At 43.1% G+C, this 14867-nt stretch overlaps 1 protein-coding gene across 5 annotated transcripts in view; it reads left to right on the top strand.

Annotated features, from left to right (window-relative positions):
• rnf4 (ring finger protein 4) overlaps positions 1-14059 on the top strand; it is a 65342-nt gene extending 51283 nt beyond the window's left edge. For all 5 annotated transcript variants that reach the window (XM_041185552.1, XM_041185547.1, XM_041185550.1 and 2 more), the window contains 2 exons: positions 8826-8904; positions 12670-14059. In XM_041185552.1, coding sequence (XP_041041486.1) covers positions 8826-8904; positions 12670-12787 — 197 coding nt within the window. In that variant the 3' untranslated portion in view covers positions 12788-14059. The remainder of the gene's footprint in view (positions 1-8825; positions 8905-12669) is intronic.
• The last annotated feature ends 808 nt before the right edge of the window (positions 14060-14867 follow it).

Below are 14867 nucleotides of genomic sequence, written 5' to 3'. Positions count from 1 at the left end.
ACCTAAATAAAAACAAAAAACTGCGGATGCTGGAAATCCAAAACAAAAACAGAATTACCTGGAAAAACTCAGCAGGTCTGGCAGCATCGGCGGAGAAGAAAAGAGTTGACGTTTCACGTCCTCATGACCCTTCAACAGAACTGATTTGAATATTAGGAGAAGGGTGAAATATAAGCTGGTTTAAGGTCCGGGGGGTGGGGGGGGTGGAGGCTGCTAGTCTTTCCACCCCACCCCCCACTAGAGCTGTACCTTGAGTGCCCTGCCATCCATTCTTAATTAGTATATTCGTTTAGATAATATCACCACCTTCAACACTTCTTTGTTCCTTTGTCTGTGACATCTTTTGATTGTCTGCTCCTATCACTGCTTGCTTGTCCCTACAACCACACCACCACCACCCACCCCCCCCGCCACTTCTCTCCCCTCACCCACCCCCTCCCCCCAACCCCCACCTTAAACCAGCTTATATTTCACCCCTATTCTAATATTCAGTCAGTTCTGTTGAAGGGCCATGAGGACTCGAAACGTCAACTCTTTTCTTCTCCGCCAATGCTGCCAGACCTGCTGAACTACAGACCTGTTAGCCCTACATCAGTAGTAGGAAAATTGCTGGAAGCCGTTATAAAGGATGTGATAAAAGGGCATTTAGAAGTAATAATGATCTGATTGGGCATAGTCAACATGGATTTATGAATGGGAAATCATGTTTGACGAACCTGTTGTAGTTTTTTGAGGATGTTACAGAATTGAGGAAGGGGAGGGAATCAGTGGATGTAGTGTACTTATATTTTCAGAAGGCTTTTGATGAAGACCCCCACACAAGGTTGTTTAGCAAAATTAAAGCACAAGGGATAGGAGATAATATACTGGCATGAATTAAGGATTGGTTAATGGGCAGAAAATAGAGTAGGAATAAACAGGTCATTCTCGCTGACTAGTGGGTGGATCAGTACTTGGCCCCTAGCTGTTCACAATACATATCAATGATGTGGGGACCAAAAGTAATATTTCCAAGTTTGCGGATGACACAAAGGTCGGTGGGAATGTGTTGTAAGGTAGATGCAATGCGGCTTCAAGGAGATTTGTTCAGACTTTTAGAGTGGGCAAGAACATGGCAGATTGAACACCATGTGGAAAAATGTGAGGTTATTCACTTTGTTGGAGGAACAGTTACACAGTGTTTCTTCAGTGGTGAGAGATTAGGAAGTGTAGATGTACAAAAGGACCTGGGTGTTCTCATCAATAAGTCACTGAAAGCTAACATGCAGGTGCAGCAAGCAATTAGGAAGGTTCATGGTGTGTTAGCCTTTATTGCAAGAGGATCCGAGTACAGGAGTAGCAAAGCCTTGCTTCAATTGTATAGAACCTTGGTTAGACTGCACCTGGAGTACTGTGTGCAGTTTTGGTCCCCTTACCTTAGGATGGATATTATTGCCATAGGAGTGCACCAAAGGCTCACCAGACTTGTTCCCAGGATGGTGGGACTGTCCTATTAAGAGATATTTGGGAAATTGGGCCTGTGTGCTCTAGAATTTGAAAGAATGAGAGCTGATCTTATTGAAACCTACAAAAGACTTAAAGGAATAGACAGGGTAGATGCAAGTAAGATGTTTCCCCTGGTTTGGAAGTCTAAAAGCAGGGGGCACAATTTCAAAATAAGGGGAAAGACACTTAGAACCAAGATGAGGAGAAATCTTTTTACTCAGAGGGTTGTAAATCTTTGGAATTCTGTACCCCATAGAGCTGTGGAAGCTCAGTCATTAAGTAAGTTTAAAGTGGAAATTGAGTATTGCTGAAAAAAGACATTTTGCCGAAGCTTTTCATCTTGTACTCATCACAATTGCAAGAATACCAATGTCAGCGGAAGCAACAACGTTCTATTCTCAGAATCACATAATTGTTATGGTGTAGGAGGAGGCTGTTTGGCCCATAGTGTCTGTACCGGCTCTCTGAGCATTTTAACTTAATGCCAATCTCCTGCCTTTTCCCCATAATATGTATGCTGTATGAGAAGAGAGTGCTGACTGGTTGGCAAATGGACTCTGATTGGTAGAGGTGTTGCCATGGAGAATGCACCAGTTAACTGCTGAGCATTGTTTGAAATTTAAACCAGGCAGCTTGACTCTGGTGAAGGCATTGCCCTGAGGAATGAACCAGTGAATGGCTATCACTTGTTTAGCTGAAACAGGTGCAATGTGTGTGCGGGTTCTTTCTGTCTACAAAGAATAGGGCCCTGTGTATTAATAAATGTAACTACCAATACACGTAAATGTGCCACACTGTATAAAGTTGTTGTTTCCCCTGACATTAGAATTCTTGTGATTGTCATGAGTGCAAGGAGAAAAGCTTTGACAAAATCTCTTTTTCCAGCAATACTCAAGTTCTGTATTGCCAAACTACTATTTGTGAAGCAGTGATTGACAGATTTCTAAAAACCAGTGACATAAAGGAATATGGGGATAGTGTGGGGGAAAAAGGCATTGAAGTAGTTGATCAGCCATGATATTGAATGGTGGTGCACGCTCAATGGCCTACTCCTAGGTTCTGTGTACCCACATCACATGGACTGCGGTGGTTCAAGAAGGTAGCTCACCATCACCTTCACCATCTCCTTCTCGAGGGCAGTTAGCGATGAGAGATCATCCCATAAATGAAAAGTAACCAGGAGGATCTACTAAAATGGTTGTACAGCTGGCCTAATCCCAAAATGATGATCCCCAAATTCACAGAATATTGAAGCACAGAAGGAAGCAATTGGGCCTGCTCTGTCTGTGGCGGCTCTCCTTAGGAGCAATTTAACTAGTGCCACTCCATTGCCTTCTCCCAGTAACACTACACATTCTTCCTTTTCAGATAATCTAATTCCACCTTGAATTCCTCAATCGAACCTGTCATTCAGCCCATTGAGCCTGCTCCACCATTCAATATGATCATGTCTGATGACACATCGCACACGATTCTCATATCCCTTTGTGTCACTGGCATTTGGAAATCTGTTCATCTCTGGGGAGGCAGTGGCATAGTAGTTATGTCACTGGACTAGTAATCCAGACTCCCAGGCTAATCCTCTGGGGACACAGGTTCAAACCTCACCATGGCAGCTGGTGGAATTTAAATTCAATTAATAAACCTGGAATTAAAAGCTAGTGTAATGATGACCTTGAAACCATTGTCATAAAAGCTCATCTCATTCACTAATGTCCTTGTAGGGAAAGAAATCTGTCATCTTTACCTGGTCTAGCCTACATGTGACTCCAGGCCCACAGCAATGTGATTGACTCTTAACTGCCCTCTGAAATGGCCTAGCGAGCCACTCAGTTCAAAGACAATCTGGGATGGGCAACTAATGTGGGACTTGGCAGCGACGCTCACATGAAAGAATTTTAAAAAAACTCAGCTCCTGACCTCATTACAGCTTTGGCCCAGACATGGACAAAAGATCTGAACTCAAGAGATGGGGCGAGTGTGACTGCCCTTGACTTCATAGAAACTAGGAGCAGGAGTAGGCCATTCGGCCCTTCGAGCCTGCTCCGCCATTCATTATGATCGTGGCTGATCATCCATCTCAGTAGCCTGCTCCACATATCCTTTGATCCATATCGCCCCAAGAGCTATATCTAACTCCTTGAAAACATACAATGTTTTGGCCTCAACTACTTTCTGTGGTAGTGAATTCCACAGGCTTACCACTCTCTGGGTGAAGAAATTTCCCCTCATCTCAGTCCTAAATGGTCTACCCCATATCCTCAAACTGTGATCCCTGGTTCTGGACTCCCCCACCATCGGGAACGTCCTTCCTGCATCTACCCTGTCTAGTCCTGTTAGAATTTTATAGGTTTCTAAGAGATCACCCCCCCGCCCCCCACCCCCCGCCCCCCCCAACCCTCATTCTTCTGAATTCCAGCGAATATAATCCTAACCCATTCAATGTTTCCTCATATGTCAGTCCCCCCATCCCAGGAATTAGGTGGGTGAACCTTTGCTGCACTCCCTCTATAGCAAGAACATCTTTCCTCAGATAAGGAAACCAAAATTGCACTCAATATTCTAGATGTGGTCCCACCAAGGCCCTGTACAATTGCAGCAGGACATCCCTGTTCCTGTACTCGAATCCGCTGGCAATGAAGGCCAACATACTATTTGCCGCCTTTATGCCTGCTGCACTTGCATGCTTACCTTCAGCGACTGGTGTATGAGGACACCCAGGTCTTGTTGCACATTCCCCTCTTTCAATTTATAGCCATTCAAATAATCTGCCTTCCTGTTTTTGCTACCAAAGTGGATCACCTCTCATTTATCCACATTATACCACAAGGTAGCATTTGACCAAGTGTGGCAGCAAGGAGCCCTAGCAAAACTGGAGTCAGTGAGGAGAGAAACTCTCTGCTGGTTGGAGTCATACCTAGCACAAAGGAAGATGGTTGTGGTTGTTGGCAGTCAATCATCTCAGTCCAAGGACATTACTGCAGGAGTTCCTCGGGCTCTTGTCATGGACCCAACCATCTTCAGCTGCTTCATCAGTGACCTTCCCTTCATCATTGGGTTAGAGGTGGGAATGTTTGCTGATTGCACCATTCGTGACTCCTCAGATACTGAAGCAATCCATGTCCAAATGCAGCAAAATCTGGACAATATTCTGGCATGGGCTGATAAGTGGCAATTTAAATTCGCACCACACAATTGCCAGGCAATGACCATCTCCAACAAGAGAGAATCCAACCACCTCCCCTTGACATTTGATGGCATTACCATTGCTGAATCCCCCACTATCAACATTCTGTGGGTTATTATTGACCAGAAACTGAACTGGACCAGCCATATAAATACTGTGGCTACAAGAGCAGGTCAGAGGCTGGGAATTCTGCAAAGTAACTTGGCACCTGACTCCCCAAAGCTTGTCCACCATCTGCAAGGCAGAAGTCAGATGTGTGATGGAATACTCTGTACCTGCCTGGATGTGTGCAGCTTCAACACACACTTAAGAAGCTTGACACCTATTCAGGGCAAAGCAGCCCACTTGATTGGCATCCCATCCACCTTCAATATTCACTCCTTCCACCAGCAATCTACAGGACTCACCAAGGCTCCTTCGATAGCACCGTCCAAACCTGCAACCTGTATTACCTAGAGGGACAAAGGCAGAAGCATGGGAGCACCACCACCTGCATGTTCCCCTCCAAATCACATACCGATCTTGACTTGGAACTATATCACTGTTCCTTCACTGTTGCTGGCTCAAAATCCTGGAACTCCCTTCCTAACAGCACAACAGGATTTCCAACAACATAGATAAAAGCAGTTCCAGAAGGCAGCTCACCATCACCTTCTCAAAGCAATTAGGAATGGGCAATAAAATGCTGGCCCAGCCAGCGACGCCCATATCCCATGAACAAATAAGAAAAACTCTTGGGCAGTGCATTCTGCTCGCTGCATGAAAAAGATTTTCTTTGTAACCACTGTTTTCTCTGCCAATTACCTTAAACCTGTGCCACCTCTTTTTCAATCCTGTCACCAATGGGAATAGTATTTCCTATCTACTCTGTCCTGACCTCTTATGATTTTGAACACCTCTATCAAATCTCTTCTTGACCTTCTCTTCTAGTAAAATGGTCCCAACTTCTCCAGTCTATCTACATATATGAAGTTCTTCATCCCTCGGACCATCCTCATGAACTTTCTGTACATTCTCTAATGCCTTCACGTCCTTCCTGAAGTGTTGTGTCCCGAAATGGACGCAGTGCTCCAGCTGAGGCCAAACTAGTGATCTATGCAAATTTAACATAACCACCTTGCTCTTATACTCTATGCCCCAATAATAAAGCCTAGGATGCTTTATGCTTTACTAGTTGCTCTCTCAACGAGTTCTGCCCTCTTTGATTTATGCACAAATACACCCAGGTCCCTCTGCTCCTGTACCCCCTTTAGAATTGTATTCTTATTTTATGTTTTTGTCATGTTCTTCCTACCGAAATTAATCACTTTGCACTTCTCTGCTTTGAACTTCATCTGTTATCTGTCCACCCATTCCAACATCTTGTCTATGTCCTTTTGAAGCTCTACACTACCCTCCTCACAGTTCACAATGCTTCTAAGTTTCATATCATCTGCAAGTTTTGGAATTGTACCCTGTACACCAAGGCCCAGGTCATTAATATATATTAGGAAGAGCAAAGGTCCTAACACAGATCCCTGGGAGGGCTCCACTATAAACCTTCCTCTGGTCCAAAAAACATACATTAATCTTTACTCTGTTTCCTGTCACTCAGCTAATTTTGTCTCCATGTTGCTTGTTCCGTGAGCTGTAACTTTACGCACAAGTTTGTTGTGCAGCATGTTATGACTAGTCCCCCAATTTGTGATCCCAGGCGAGGCACCCCAAATTGTTATGCTCCTGGGTGAGGAGGGATGAACTCACTCCCTTTCTTTATTCAACCCCCTCAGTCAGACGCAACAAGGTTAATTTAAAACAGATCCCTTCTCTCATGGATCCCTTCTCCTTTAAAAAGAGCCAATTTAATCAGGTTTTTTTGAGTCAAAGAGTGAGTTTATTAGTAAACACGAGAAAAAAATAACAAAAGCGCAACACACATGCACACAGATTCAATATGGGAAATTGGGTCCAAAAATAAAAGTTAAAAAGGCATACGAATCAGCCCTTTGGCTTGTCCATGAGGAGTAGATGGTGAACCGTTGCAGCCGTTAAGTCAGGGTGATTCAGGTAGCACTGACTTTAGTAGTTGAGCAGTTGGGTTGGAGATTCTTGGTTCTGCAAGTTAGCTGAAAGGAGTTGCCCTGTTTCCTCTGACTGTGACTTTGCTGAATTGTGCCTTGCTTCCAGCAATCAGTTCTTTTTTTACTTGCAAGCACAGGGATGCCTAGTTGTTGTTCTTCACCTGTGACCTTCATAGCACACACATGCCAGAACAGAACACCAGACTAGTACACAGTACTAGGGTTGCAGTTGGCTTTTTTAAACCCCTTTTCTTGTTTATTTTTTTCCCTTCCTGGGATACATATGTTTTTTGTCCAGATCTGTTTTCTTTTCAACTCAGTTCATGTTCACAGTCTGGGATATAACTTAACAGGAGGTGGTTTCAGCTGAGATGGTAATCATTTTCCATTATCTCTGCAACCACATATTACAGTTCAATTTGCATTGTATCTTTTCCTTTGAAGTGCCTCTGTCTGAAGTAGGCTATGTCATACCTTTTAGGTGTGACATTCTATTCTCTCTGAACTAGTAGGTCAAGTAATCCACATCGGAAGTTTCCAGCAAGTGGTTACCTTGCAGTCTCAGCCAGCTTTTGCTTGTATGTCCTTTTTTAAAAAAAGCATATGTCTGTCTTAAGTTCAGTATGCCCATAAGTAATTCGGGGATAGGATCCATGGTGATGATAAGCACTTTATCAAAAGACTTCTGGAAGGCCATGTACACCACATCAACTGCATTGCCCTCATCAACCTTAACTGTTACCATACCTCATCAAAAAACTCCAAGTTAGTTCAACACAATTTGCCCTTAACAAATCTGTGCTGGTATTCCTTAATTTACCTGCATTTCCCAAGTGACTAATTGTTGCAAATTATTGTTCCTAGAAGCCTCTAGCCACTGAGGTTAAATTGATTGGCCTGAAGTTGTTGGGTTTATCTTTGCACCCTTTTTTTTTGACAAGGTTGGAACATTTTGGTACCAAATTAGCTAACTAAATAGCAATGTTGACTAGTTGTACTTTTCCTCTGACAGGTATGAATCTGCTTATGTTTAGAAATGTATATCCACTGGCTCTTTCATCTCTTGGACCAGGATTTCAATCTAGCTCGATGTGGCACACTTAACCTCAATTTCCCAATTCACAGCCAGCTGTGACCATAAAGTCCACCAGGATTAAGACTCCCTAAGTGCTGGATTCCAGTGGACCTATTCCTAGGTGTTTTTTCCATCAGGCATTGGTGTTGGGAAAGTGAGGCCAATGAACCCTTAGAGAAGAAAAAATGGAGACATGAGTTTAAATTTTTTTTGTGCGCAGACCATTCACAAAATAGGAGCACCGAACAACTGGAAATTCTTCCTGGGGTGGTGTATCCCTTAACCCCACTGCTACCCTCATTACCCAACTGCCAAGCTGGACCACCTTTCTTTATTCATTCATGAGATGTGGGCATCAGCGCAATTGTTGCCCAAGCCTAATCACCCTTGAAAAGATGTCACTGAGCTTCCTTGAACCGCTGCAGTCTGTGTGGGGAAGTATTCCCACAATGCTGTTAAGTACGGAGCTCCAAGATTTTGACCCAGTGATGGAGCAGCGATGTAGTTCCAAGTCGGAATGACTTGCAGACAGTGGTGGACCCATACTTATGGCAAGGATGCCCAACTTTTGGAGGTGTGTGAAAGGCTCTTTCGAAGCCCTCCTGTCTGTCTGAAGTTAAAGCTCTGTAAACCCAATCAGTGCATCACTGCCTCTCATTTGGTACTGAACTGGTGTCAAAAAATTTTAATCCAGGAAGAGGCTATCTGGACCCTCCACTTCCCCCATCTGCTGCAATCTGATTTACCTTCTCATTCTGCGCACCTACTAATATTTTGCTTCGGGTGTTCTACTTTTTAGCCCTGCCATTCCTGGACTGGTCCATCAGTTGCTTTAACCAGGAAACAAACTGTCTTACTTGCCTTGCTGATGTAGAACGGCTACCATGACAAGCTGTTGTAGAACTTGTACTGCCTTTCTGAAACACAAACCCCAGCAAGGAGCTGGGGATAAAATTAGTGAAAAGTGCTAACGGTGTGTAGTTGAATAACCTTTTGGAGTTTGTTTCTATCTTGGCAGATCTGTTAAAAAGCTTGCTCACTGCAGGACTTCCTCAGGAACAATTAGCTGCCCCATTTGCATGGACGGTTACACAGAGGTAAGAGATATCTGTGGAGAAATGAAATTGTTGCCTGTCTCCCTTACATAATGATCCAGCTCTGAAGGAGGCTATTTGGTGGGGCCATGCAATCAATCCCTGTGTCCAGCTCATTCCCACAATCCTGTAAATTCTCTCCTCACCCCACCCCCCTCAAGTTTATATCCAATTCTCTTTTGGATGTTAACATTGAACCTGCTTTCACCTCCAATTCAAACAGTGCATTCTAGATTATATTAACTTGCTGTGGTAGGGAAGCTGTATGGGAGTCGGGGGGAGCTGATTAAACAATCACCTTAAATCCGTGCCCTCTCAGCCTTATGACACTGGAAACAGTTTCTCCTTAATTACTCGATTAAAACCGTTATGCTTTTGAATAACTATGAAATCTCCTATTAACCTTCCCTGCTCCAAGGAGAACAACCACAACTTCTCCTGTTACAACTAAGGTCCCCAATCCCTAGTACTGTTCCAGCAAATATCTTCAGCACCCTCTCCAAGTCTTCAAAAATATAGTACCCAAAATTGAACATGAAGCCGCAGTTGGGAATATTGAGTCTTTGTTAAAGCTTCTTCATTGTTTCCTTGCTTTCTGTACTCTACATCTCTCTTAATAAAGTTAAGGATCCCGAATGCTTTTATACCAGTCTTCTCAATGTGTCCTGCACCCTTCCAAGAAAGCCTTAAATTTATATACTGCCTTTCATGATTTTGGGATGTCCTAAGGTGCTTTACAGCTGGTGACATACTTTTTAAATTGAAGTCACTGTGGTAATGTAAGACACAGGTGCTAATTTGTGTAGAGCAAGGTCCCACAAACATCAATGTGTTCATGATCAGATCATCTCTTTTAGTAATGTTGGTTGAGGGGTAAATATTTGGTAGGATCTGGGAGTGACTCCCAGGTCTCTTTTGAATAGGGGCCACAGGATCTTTACATTCACCTGAGAGAGCAGACAGGGCCTCAGTTTGATGTATCATCTAAAAGGCATCACTTCTGACTGTCCAGCACTCCATCAGTACTGGCACACTAGTGTCAGCTGTGTTCATGTCTCCTGGAGTGGGACTTGAACCCACAATTCCGTGACTGAGTCGAGAGTGCTATCTGAGCCAAGGCGTCTGTAACAATGCAGTGCCCATTCCGTTACTGCATTGAAATAAGGCTGTTGATTCAAATCGCCCATAGGGACTTGAGCATGAAACCGAGGCTAGTAGTTCAATGCAGTACTGAGGAAATGCTGCCTTTCAAGAAAATCCAATTACGCTTTTGGAAGAAGAGTGGGCAGTTTTCCCTGTATCTTGGCCAATATTTATACCTCCATCAACACCAGACTATATAACCAATTCTTTGTGGCATCTTAGTGTGCAATTTGCTTGCAGTTTTTGCCTAGGTAAGTTACCACACTACAGAAATAATCTCAGTTTAAAAGCGTTTCAAGCCATCTTGAGGATGAGAAGGCACTATATAATTGCAGCTTGTACATTTCTTTATACAAATGCAAGTCTTTTGACTACTATTTTTAATTCTTTTTACTTGTGAACGTGCTATTAACATAGGTTTGGCAGGTAAGAGGGCCTGCATGTATGAGCTAGCTGAACCTGTCAGTTGAGGTTGCTCCTTCACACAGTCTGCTTTGGTAGCATCCCCCTGACACCCTCCACCTCGTACCCTCATTATTTAAATTCTGATAGGAAATAAAATAACAGCAGATGTAAAGATACAAATGACTTGCTGAAGTTTCTAATGGGTGCTGATCATTAGTGCTGTAACATTGCCCATGTGAACTTATTTTAAGTTTTGGTGTGATTCAATGTATTCAGAAGAGAATAATCTTAAACCACCTAAATGGCCAATCTTCACACTATGTATTTACAAACTATGCAGATTAGGTTTGTACGCGGTTTCCTATCCTGCTATTTTAACAGAGATTCGATGCTTTACTAAAATGTTACCTCAGTTAAAATAAGCAGAAGAATTGTACTTGATTGTTTAAATAATGATTTGCATGAACTCTGATTTGCAGTTATTACTGTAGAATAGTTTGTGGATCAGTCAGAGATACATCAGCCTTGTGAATGGGGGAACAGACCCAGGTGTCTGGCCTACTCTTGTTCGTGGTTTGCTATTTCTCTTACAATCCATTATTAATAAAGTAGGACATTTAGAATATCAAAATACAATCAGGCAGAGTCAACATGGTTTTGTGAAAGGGAAATTGTGCTTGGCAAATTTTAGAATTCTTTGAGGATGGAACAGGGTTGATAATGGCCAGTAGTTGGAGTGTCTTTGGTTTTCCAAAAGGCATTCAATAAGCTGCCACATAAAAGTTTACTACACAAGATAAGAGCTCGTGGTGTTGCAGCTGATATATTAGTGTGTATGGAGGATTGGCTAACTAACAAGTAGCAGAGTTGGGATAAATAGGTCATTTTCAGATTGGCCAATGAATAAGTGGAGTGCCACAGGGATCAGTGCTGGGGCCTCAACTATTTACGACCTGTTAATTATCTAGAAGGGACCAAGTGTTTTTGCCATGTTTGCTGGCAATACAAAGCTATGTAGGAAAGCAAGTTGTGAGGTGGATACAAAGAGTCCTCAAAGAGATACGCAGTAAAATTTCTTTAATCCAGCACTCTACCAACCAGAATTTTCTCAACAGGAATTCTGGGGTCGGGTCTGTTGGACATGTCGTACTCAATGGTAATCGTTATCGGTGGCTTCCCCTTGCTCCGGCCTCAGCCTCCCACTCTTCTGCAGCACCATCTCTCCTTAGAGCCGCTCACCCAATTTGCGTGCTCCCAAACTCTCAAGACCCGCCTGATCATCTTGGAGTTTTCTCGTTAGATGAAAACATAGAACTCGCCATGCATCTCAGTTAACCCATTCCTGGAGAATGCCAGATAACAGATTTTCCTGTTTAGTGAGTGGGCAGAAATTTGGCAGATGGAGTATAACGTGGGTAAATTTGAGGTTGTCCACTAATGCAGGAAGAATAGAAAAGCAGTACATTATTTAAATGGAGAGAGACTACAGAATACTGCAGTACAAAGGGACTTTGGTACCCTTGTACATGAATCACCAAGTTGGCATGCACATACAGCAAGTAATTAGGCAAATAGAATGTTGACCTTAAGGAAGTCTTGCTGCAACTGTACGGGGCATTGGTGAGACCACATCTAGAGCACTGTGTACATTTTTTGGCCTCTTATTTATGGAGGGATGTACTTGCATTGGAGGCAGTTCAGAGTTCATCACTAGGTTGATCCCTGGATGAAGAGGTTTGTCTTATGAGGAAAGGTGGAGCAGGTTGGGCCTGCATCCATTGGAGATTAGAAGAATGAGACGTGATCTTACTGAAGCATATAAGATCATGAGGGGATTTGACAGGGTGGATGCTGAGAGGATGTTTCCTCTTATGGAGGGGAGTCTAGATCTAGGGGGCACAGTTTCAAAATAAGGGGTCTCCCATTTAAAACTATGAGTAAGACTAGGAGGAATTTCTTCTCAGAGGGTCATTAGTCTCTGGAATTCTCTTCCCCAGAGAGTAGTGGAGGCTGGGTCATTGAGTATATTCAAGGCTAAGTTAGATTTTTGATTGACGAGGAAGAAATCAAGGGTTATGGGGCCCAGAAAGAAAAGTGGAATTAAGGTCACAATTCAGATATGCCATGATCTTACTGAATGGCAGAACAGCTTCAAGGGACCAAATGGCCTATTCCTCCTCTTTCTTATGTAAACAAATGTTATTTTTGATTCTTGTCTAGATTGTCCAAAGTGGGAGGCTTATCGTCTCGACTAAATGTGGTCATGTCTTCTGCAGCCAGTGTATCCGGGACAGTCTCAAAAATTCACACACGTGTCCAACCTGCAGAAAGAAATTGAACTCTCGTCAGTACCATCCGATTTACATTTGACTGCGAATCTTCATCATGAACCTTACATACCGGACAAAGTGTTGGCCACCTTGAAATTCTCTTGTGTTCTTCAGCTTCTCTGCAGAAATGCGCGGTCCCTATTGGAGACCGAAATGCGTTTGCAGGACGCACGCATCATCAGCTGACCATCTGTCACCATCTGATCCTGTCGACTTGCTGTATTTAGAATGGTGTTTGGTGGGAGGAGGGGTGGGATGAGTGGAGGGGGAGGGTGAGAAATAAAACAAAGCACCAGCATATTCCAGTCACCAACTAAACTCAGATGTGTGTTTTGTATGTGTTTCTCTTTCTTTGTCTTCCCTCTCTTTTTCTGCCTTCCCTACGCCCCAGGTCACTGACAGGTAATTGCTGTACAAGGTTTGTAACACTGCTGTGTACAGGTGATCTTCCATTGCATTGATTTGCAAACTGTTTTAGCAAATGTGCCCTGCCAATATACAGATCAACTCTCCTTTGTATTAAGGACCATCATTTGGTCTGATACCTGCTTGTGTCCCTGGTGTACAGCAGGCAGTGCCTTTTTCTTTCAGCTGTGTGTGCATAGTGGTCTGGAAAATGCCATGATGGTGTGCAGTGAATTAACTGAGGGGGAGGCGGGGGGGGAGGGGGGTGTTAATACAATTAAGATTTTACGAGGAACACGAGCTTTTGATTACTCCTGCTCAGGAAATCTTTCAAAGCCTTACATGTGCTGAAGGTTGGGTTTCAGAAGTTGATATTACAGAGGGCAAGGGATACTCTATGCATGATTTTAGGCTTCCCTGTGTTTTGGGAATATCTTGCTTTTTTTTTTCTTAAATTAATCTTTTATTGTAACTGAGGTCTGAACCACCAGTATCTTTGACCAAAAGTTCTTTGTTCGTCAGGCTGCTCCTAGTCTCTGAGACGGCAGATATCTGGGAACTGCAGCTTTGTGTGGAAACCAATCAAATTTCATGTGTTGAAATTCAGATATCTTTACAAAAAAATAAAGATGAAATTAGTTTTTAAAAATGTTACAATGAAAATATTTTGAGTAATTGGTGGAATATTTGTTTTCATGGTCTTTGAATCTTTGTGCAGAGTGATGTTTTATTGATGTTGAATAGTAAACTACCCACAATGTCCTATGTCTACACCTCTGTGCCAGTTAGAATGCTGTTCATCTTCCCTCAAAGATGGATAAAATTTCTGGAAAAAAGATTGGGGCTAAAAAATTAATAAAGCATTAGTCCCTGAATGATTCCCTTCCCATTTTGTCTCCATTTCAGCTTAATTTCTTCCTCCCTTTGACTTAGTGCCTAAGCAGTGTTTAACTTTCTTGTCTAATGATATCCTCTTGTGCATTTGATTTGAGCTTTGCTTTCATTTAATTACAGGTAAGAAGTTGGTCATAATGTTAATTTCTTCATTTCTGTGAGCACTAGCATTTGTTGAGTGAAAGACGTGAACCACATCAGCCCCACAGTTTTCTGTGACAGCATTGAATGGCATTGACATTCAGTGGCATTACCATCAGTGAATCCCCCACTATCAACCTCCTGGGGGGTTACCACTGACAGAAGCTGAACTGGACTAGCCATATAAACACTGTGGATACAAGAGCAGTTCGGAGGCTGGAGATTCTGCTTAGAGTAACACACCACCTGACTCCCCAAAGCCAAACAAGGCACAAGTCAAGAGTGTGATGGAATCCTCTCCACTTACCTGGATGAATGCAGCTCCAACAGCAGTGAAGAAGCTTGACGCTATCAAGGTCAAAGTAACCTACATGAATCGTACCCCATCCACCACCTTAAATGTTTACTCCTTCCACCCCTGAAGCACAGTAGCAGCAGTGTGTACCATCTACAAGATGCACTGCAGCAACTCACTGAGGCTTCTTCAACAGCACCTTCCAAACCCGCGACCTCTACCACCTAGAAGGACAAGGGCAGCAGACACATGGGAACACCACCACCTGCAAGTTTCCCTCCAAGTCACTCACCATCCTAACTTGGAAATATATCACTGTTCCTCACTGTCCCTGGGTCAAAATCCTGGAACTG

Source organism: Carcharodon carcharias, chromosome 4, assembly GCF_017639515.1.
Source record: "Carcharodon carcharias isolate sCarCar2 chromosome 4, sCarCar2.pri, whole genome shotgun sequence".
Lineage (NCBI taxonomy): Eukaryota > Metazoa > Chordata > Chondrichthyes > Lamniformes > Lamnidae > Carcharodon > Carcharodon carcharias.
This window is presented reverse-complemented; position numbering and strand designations above follow the sequence as displayed.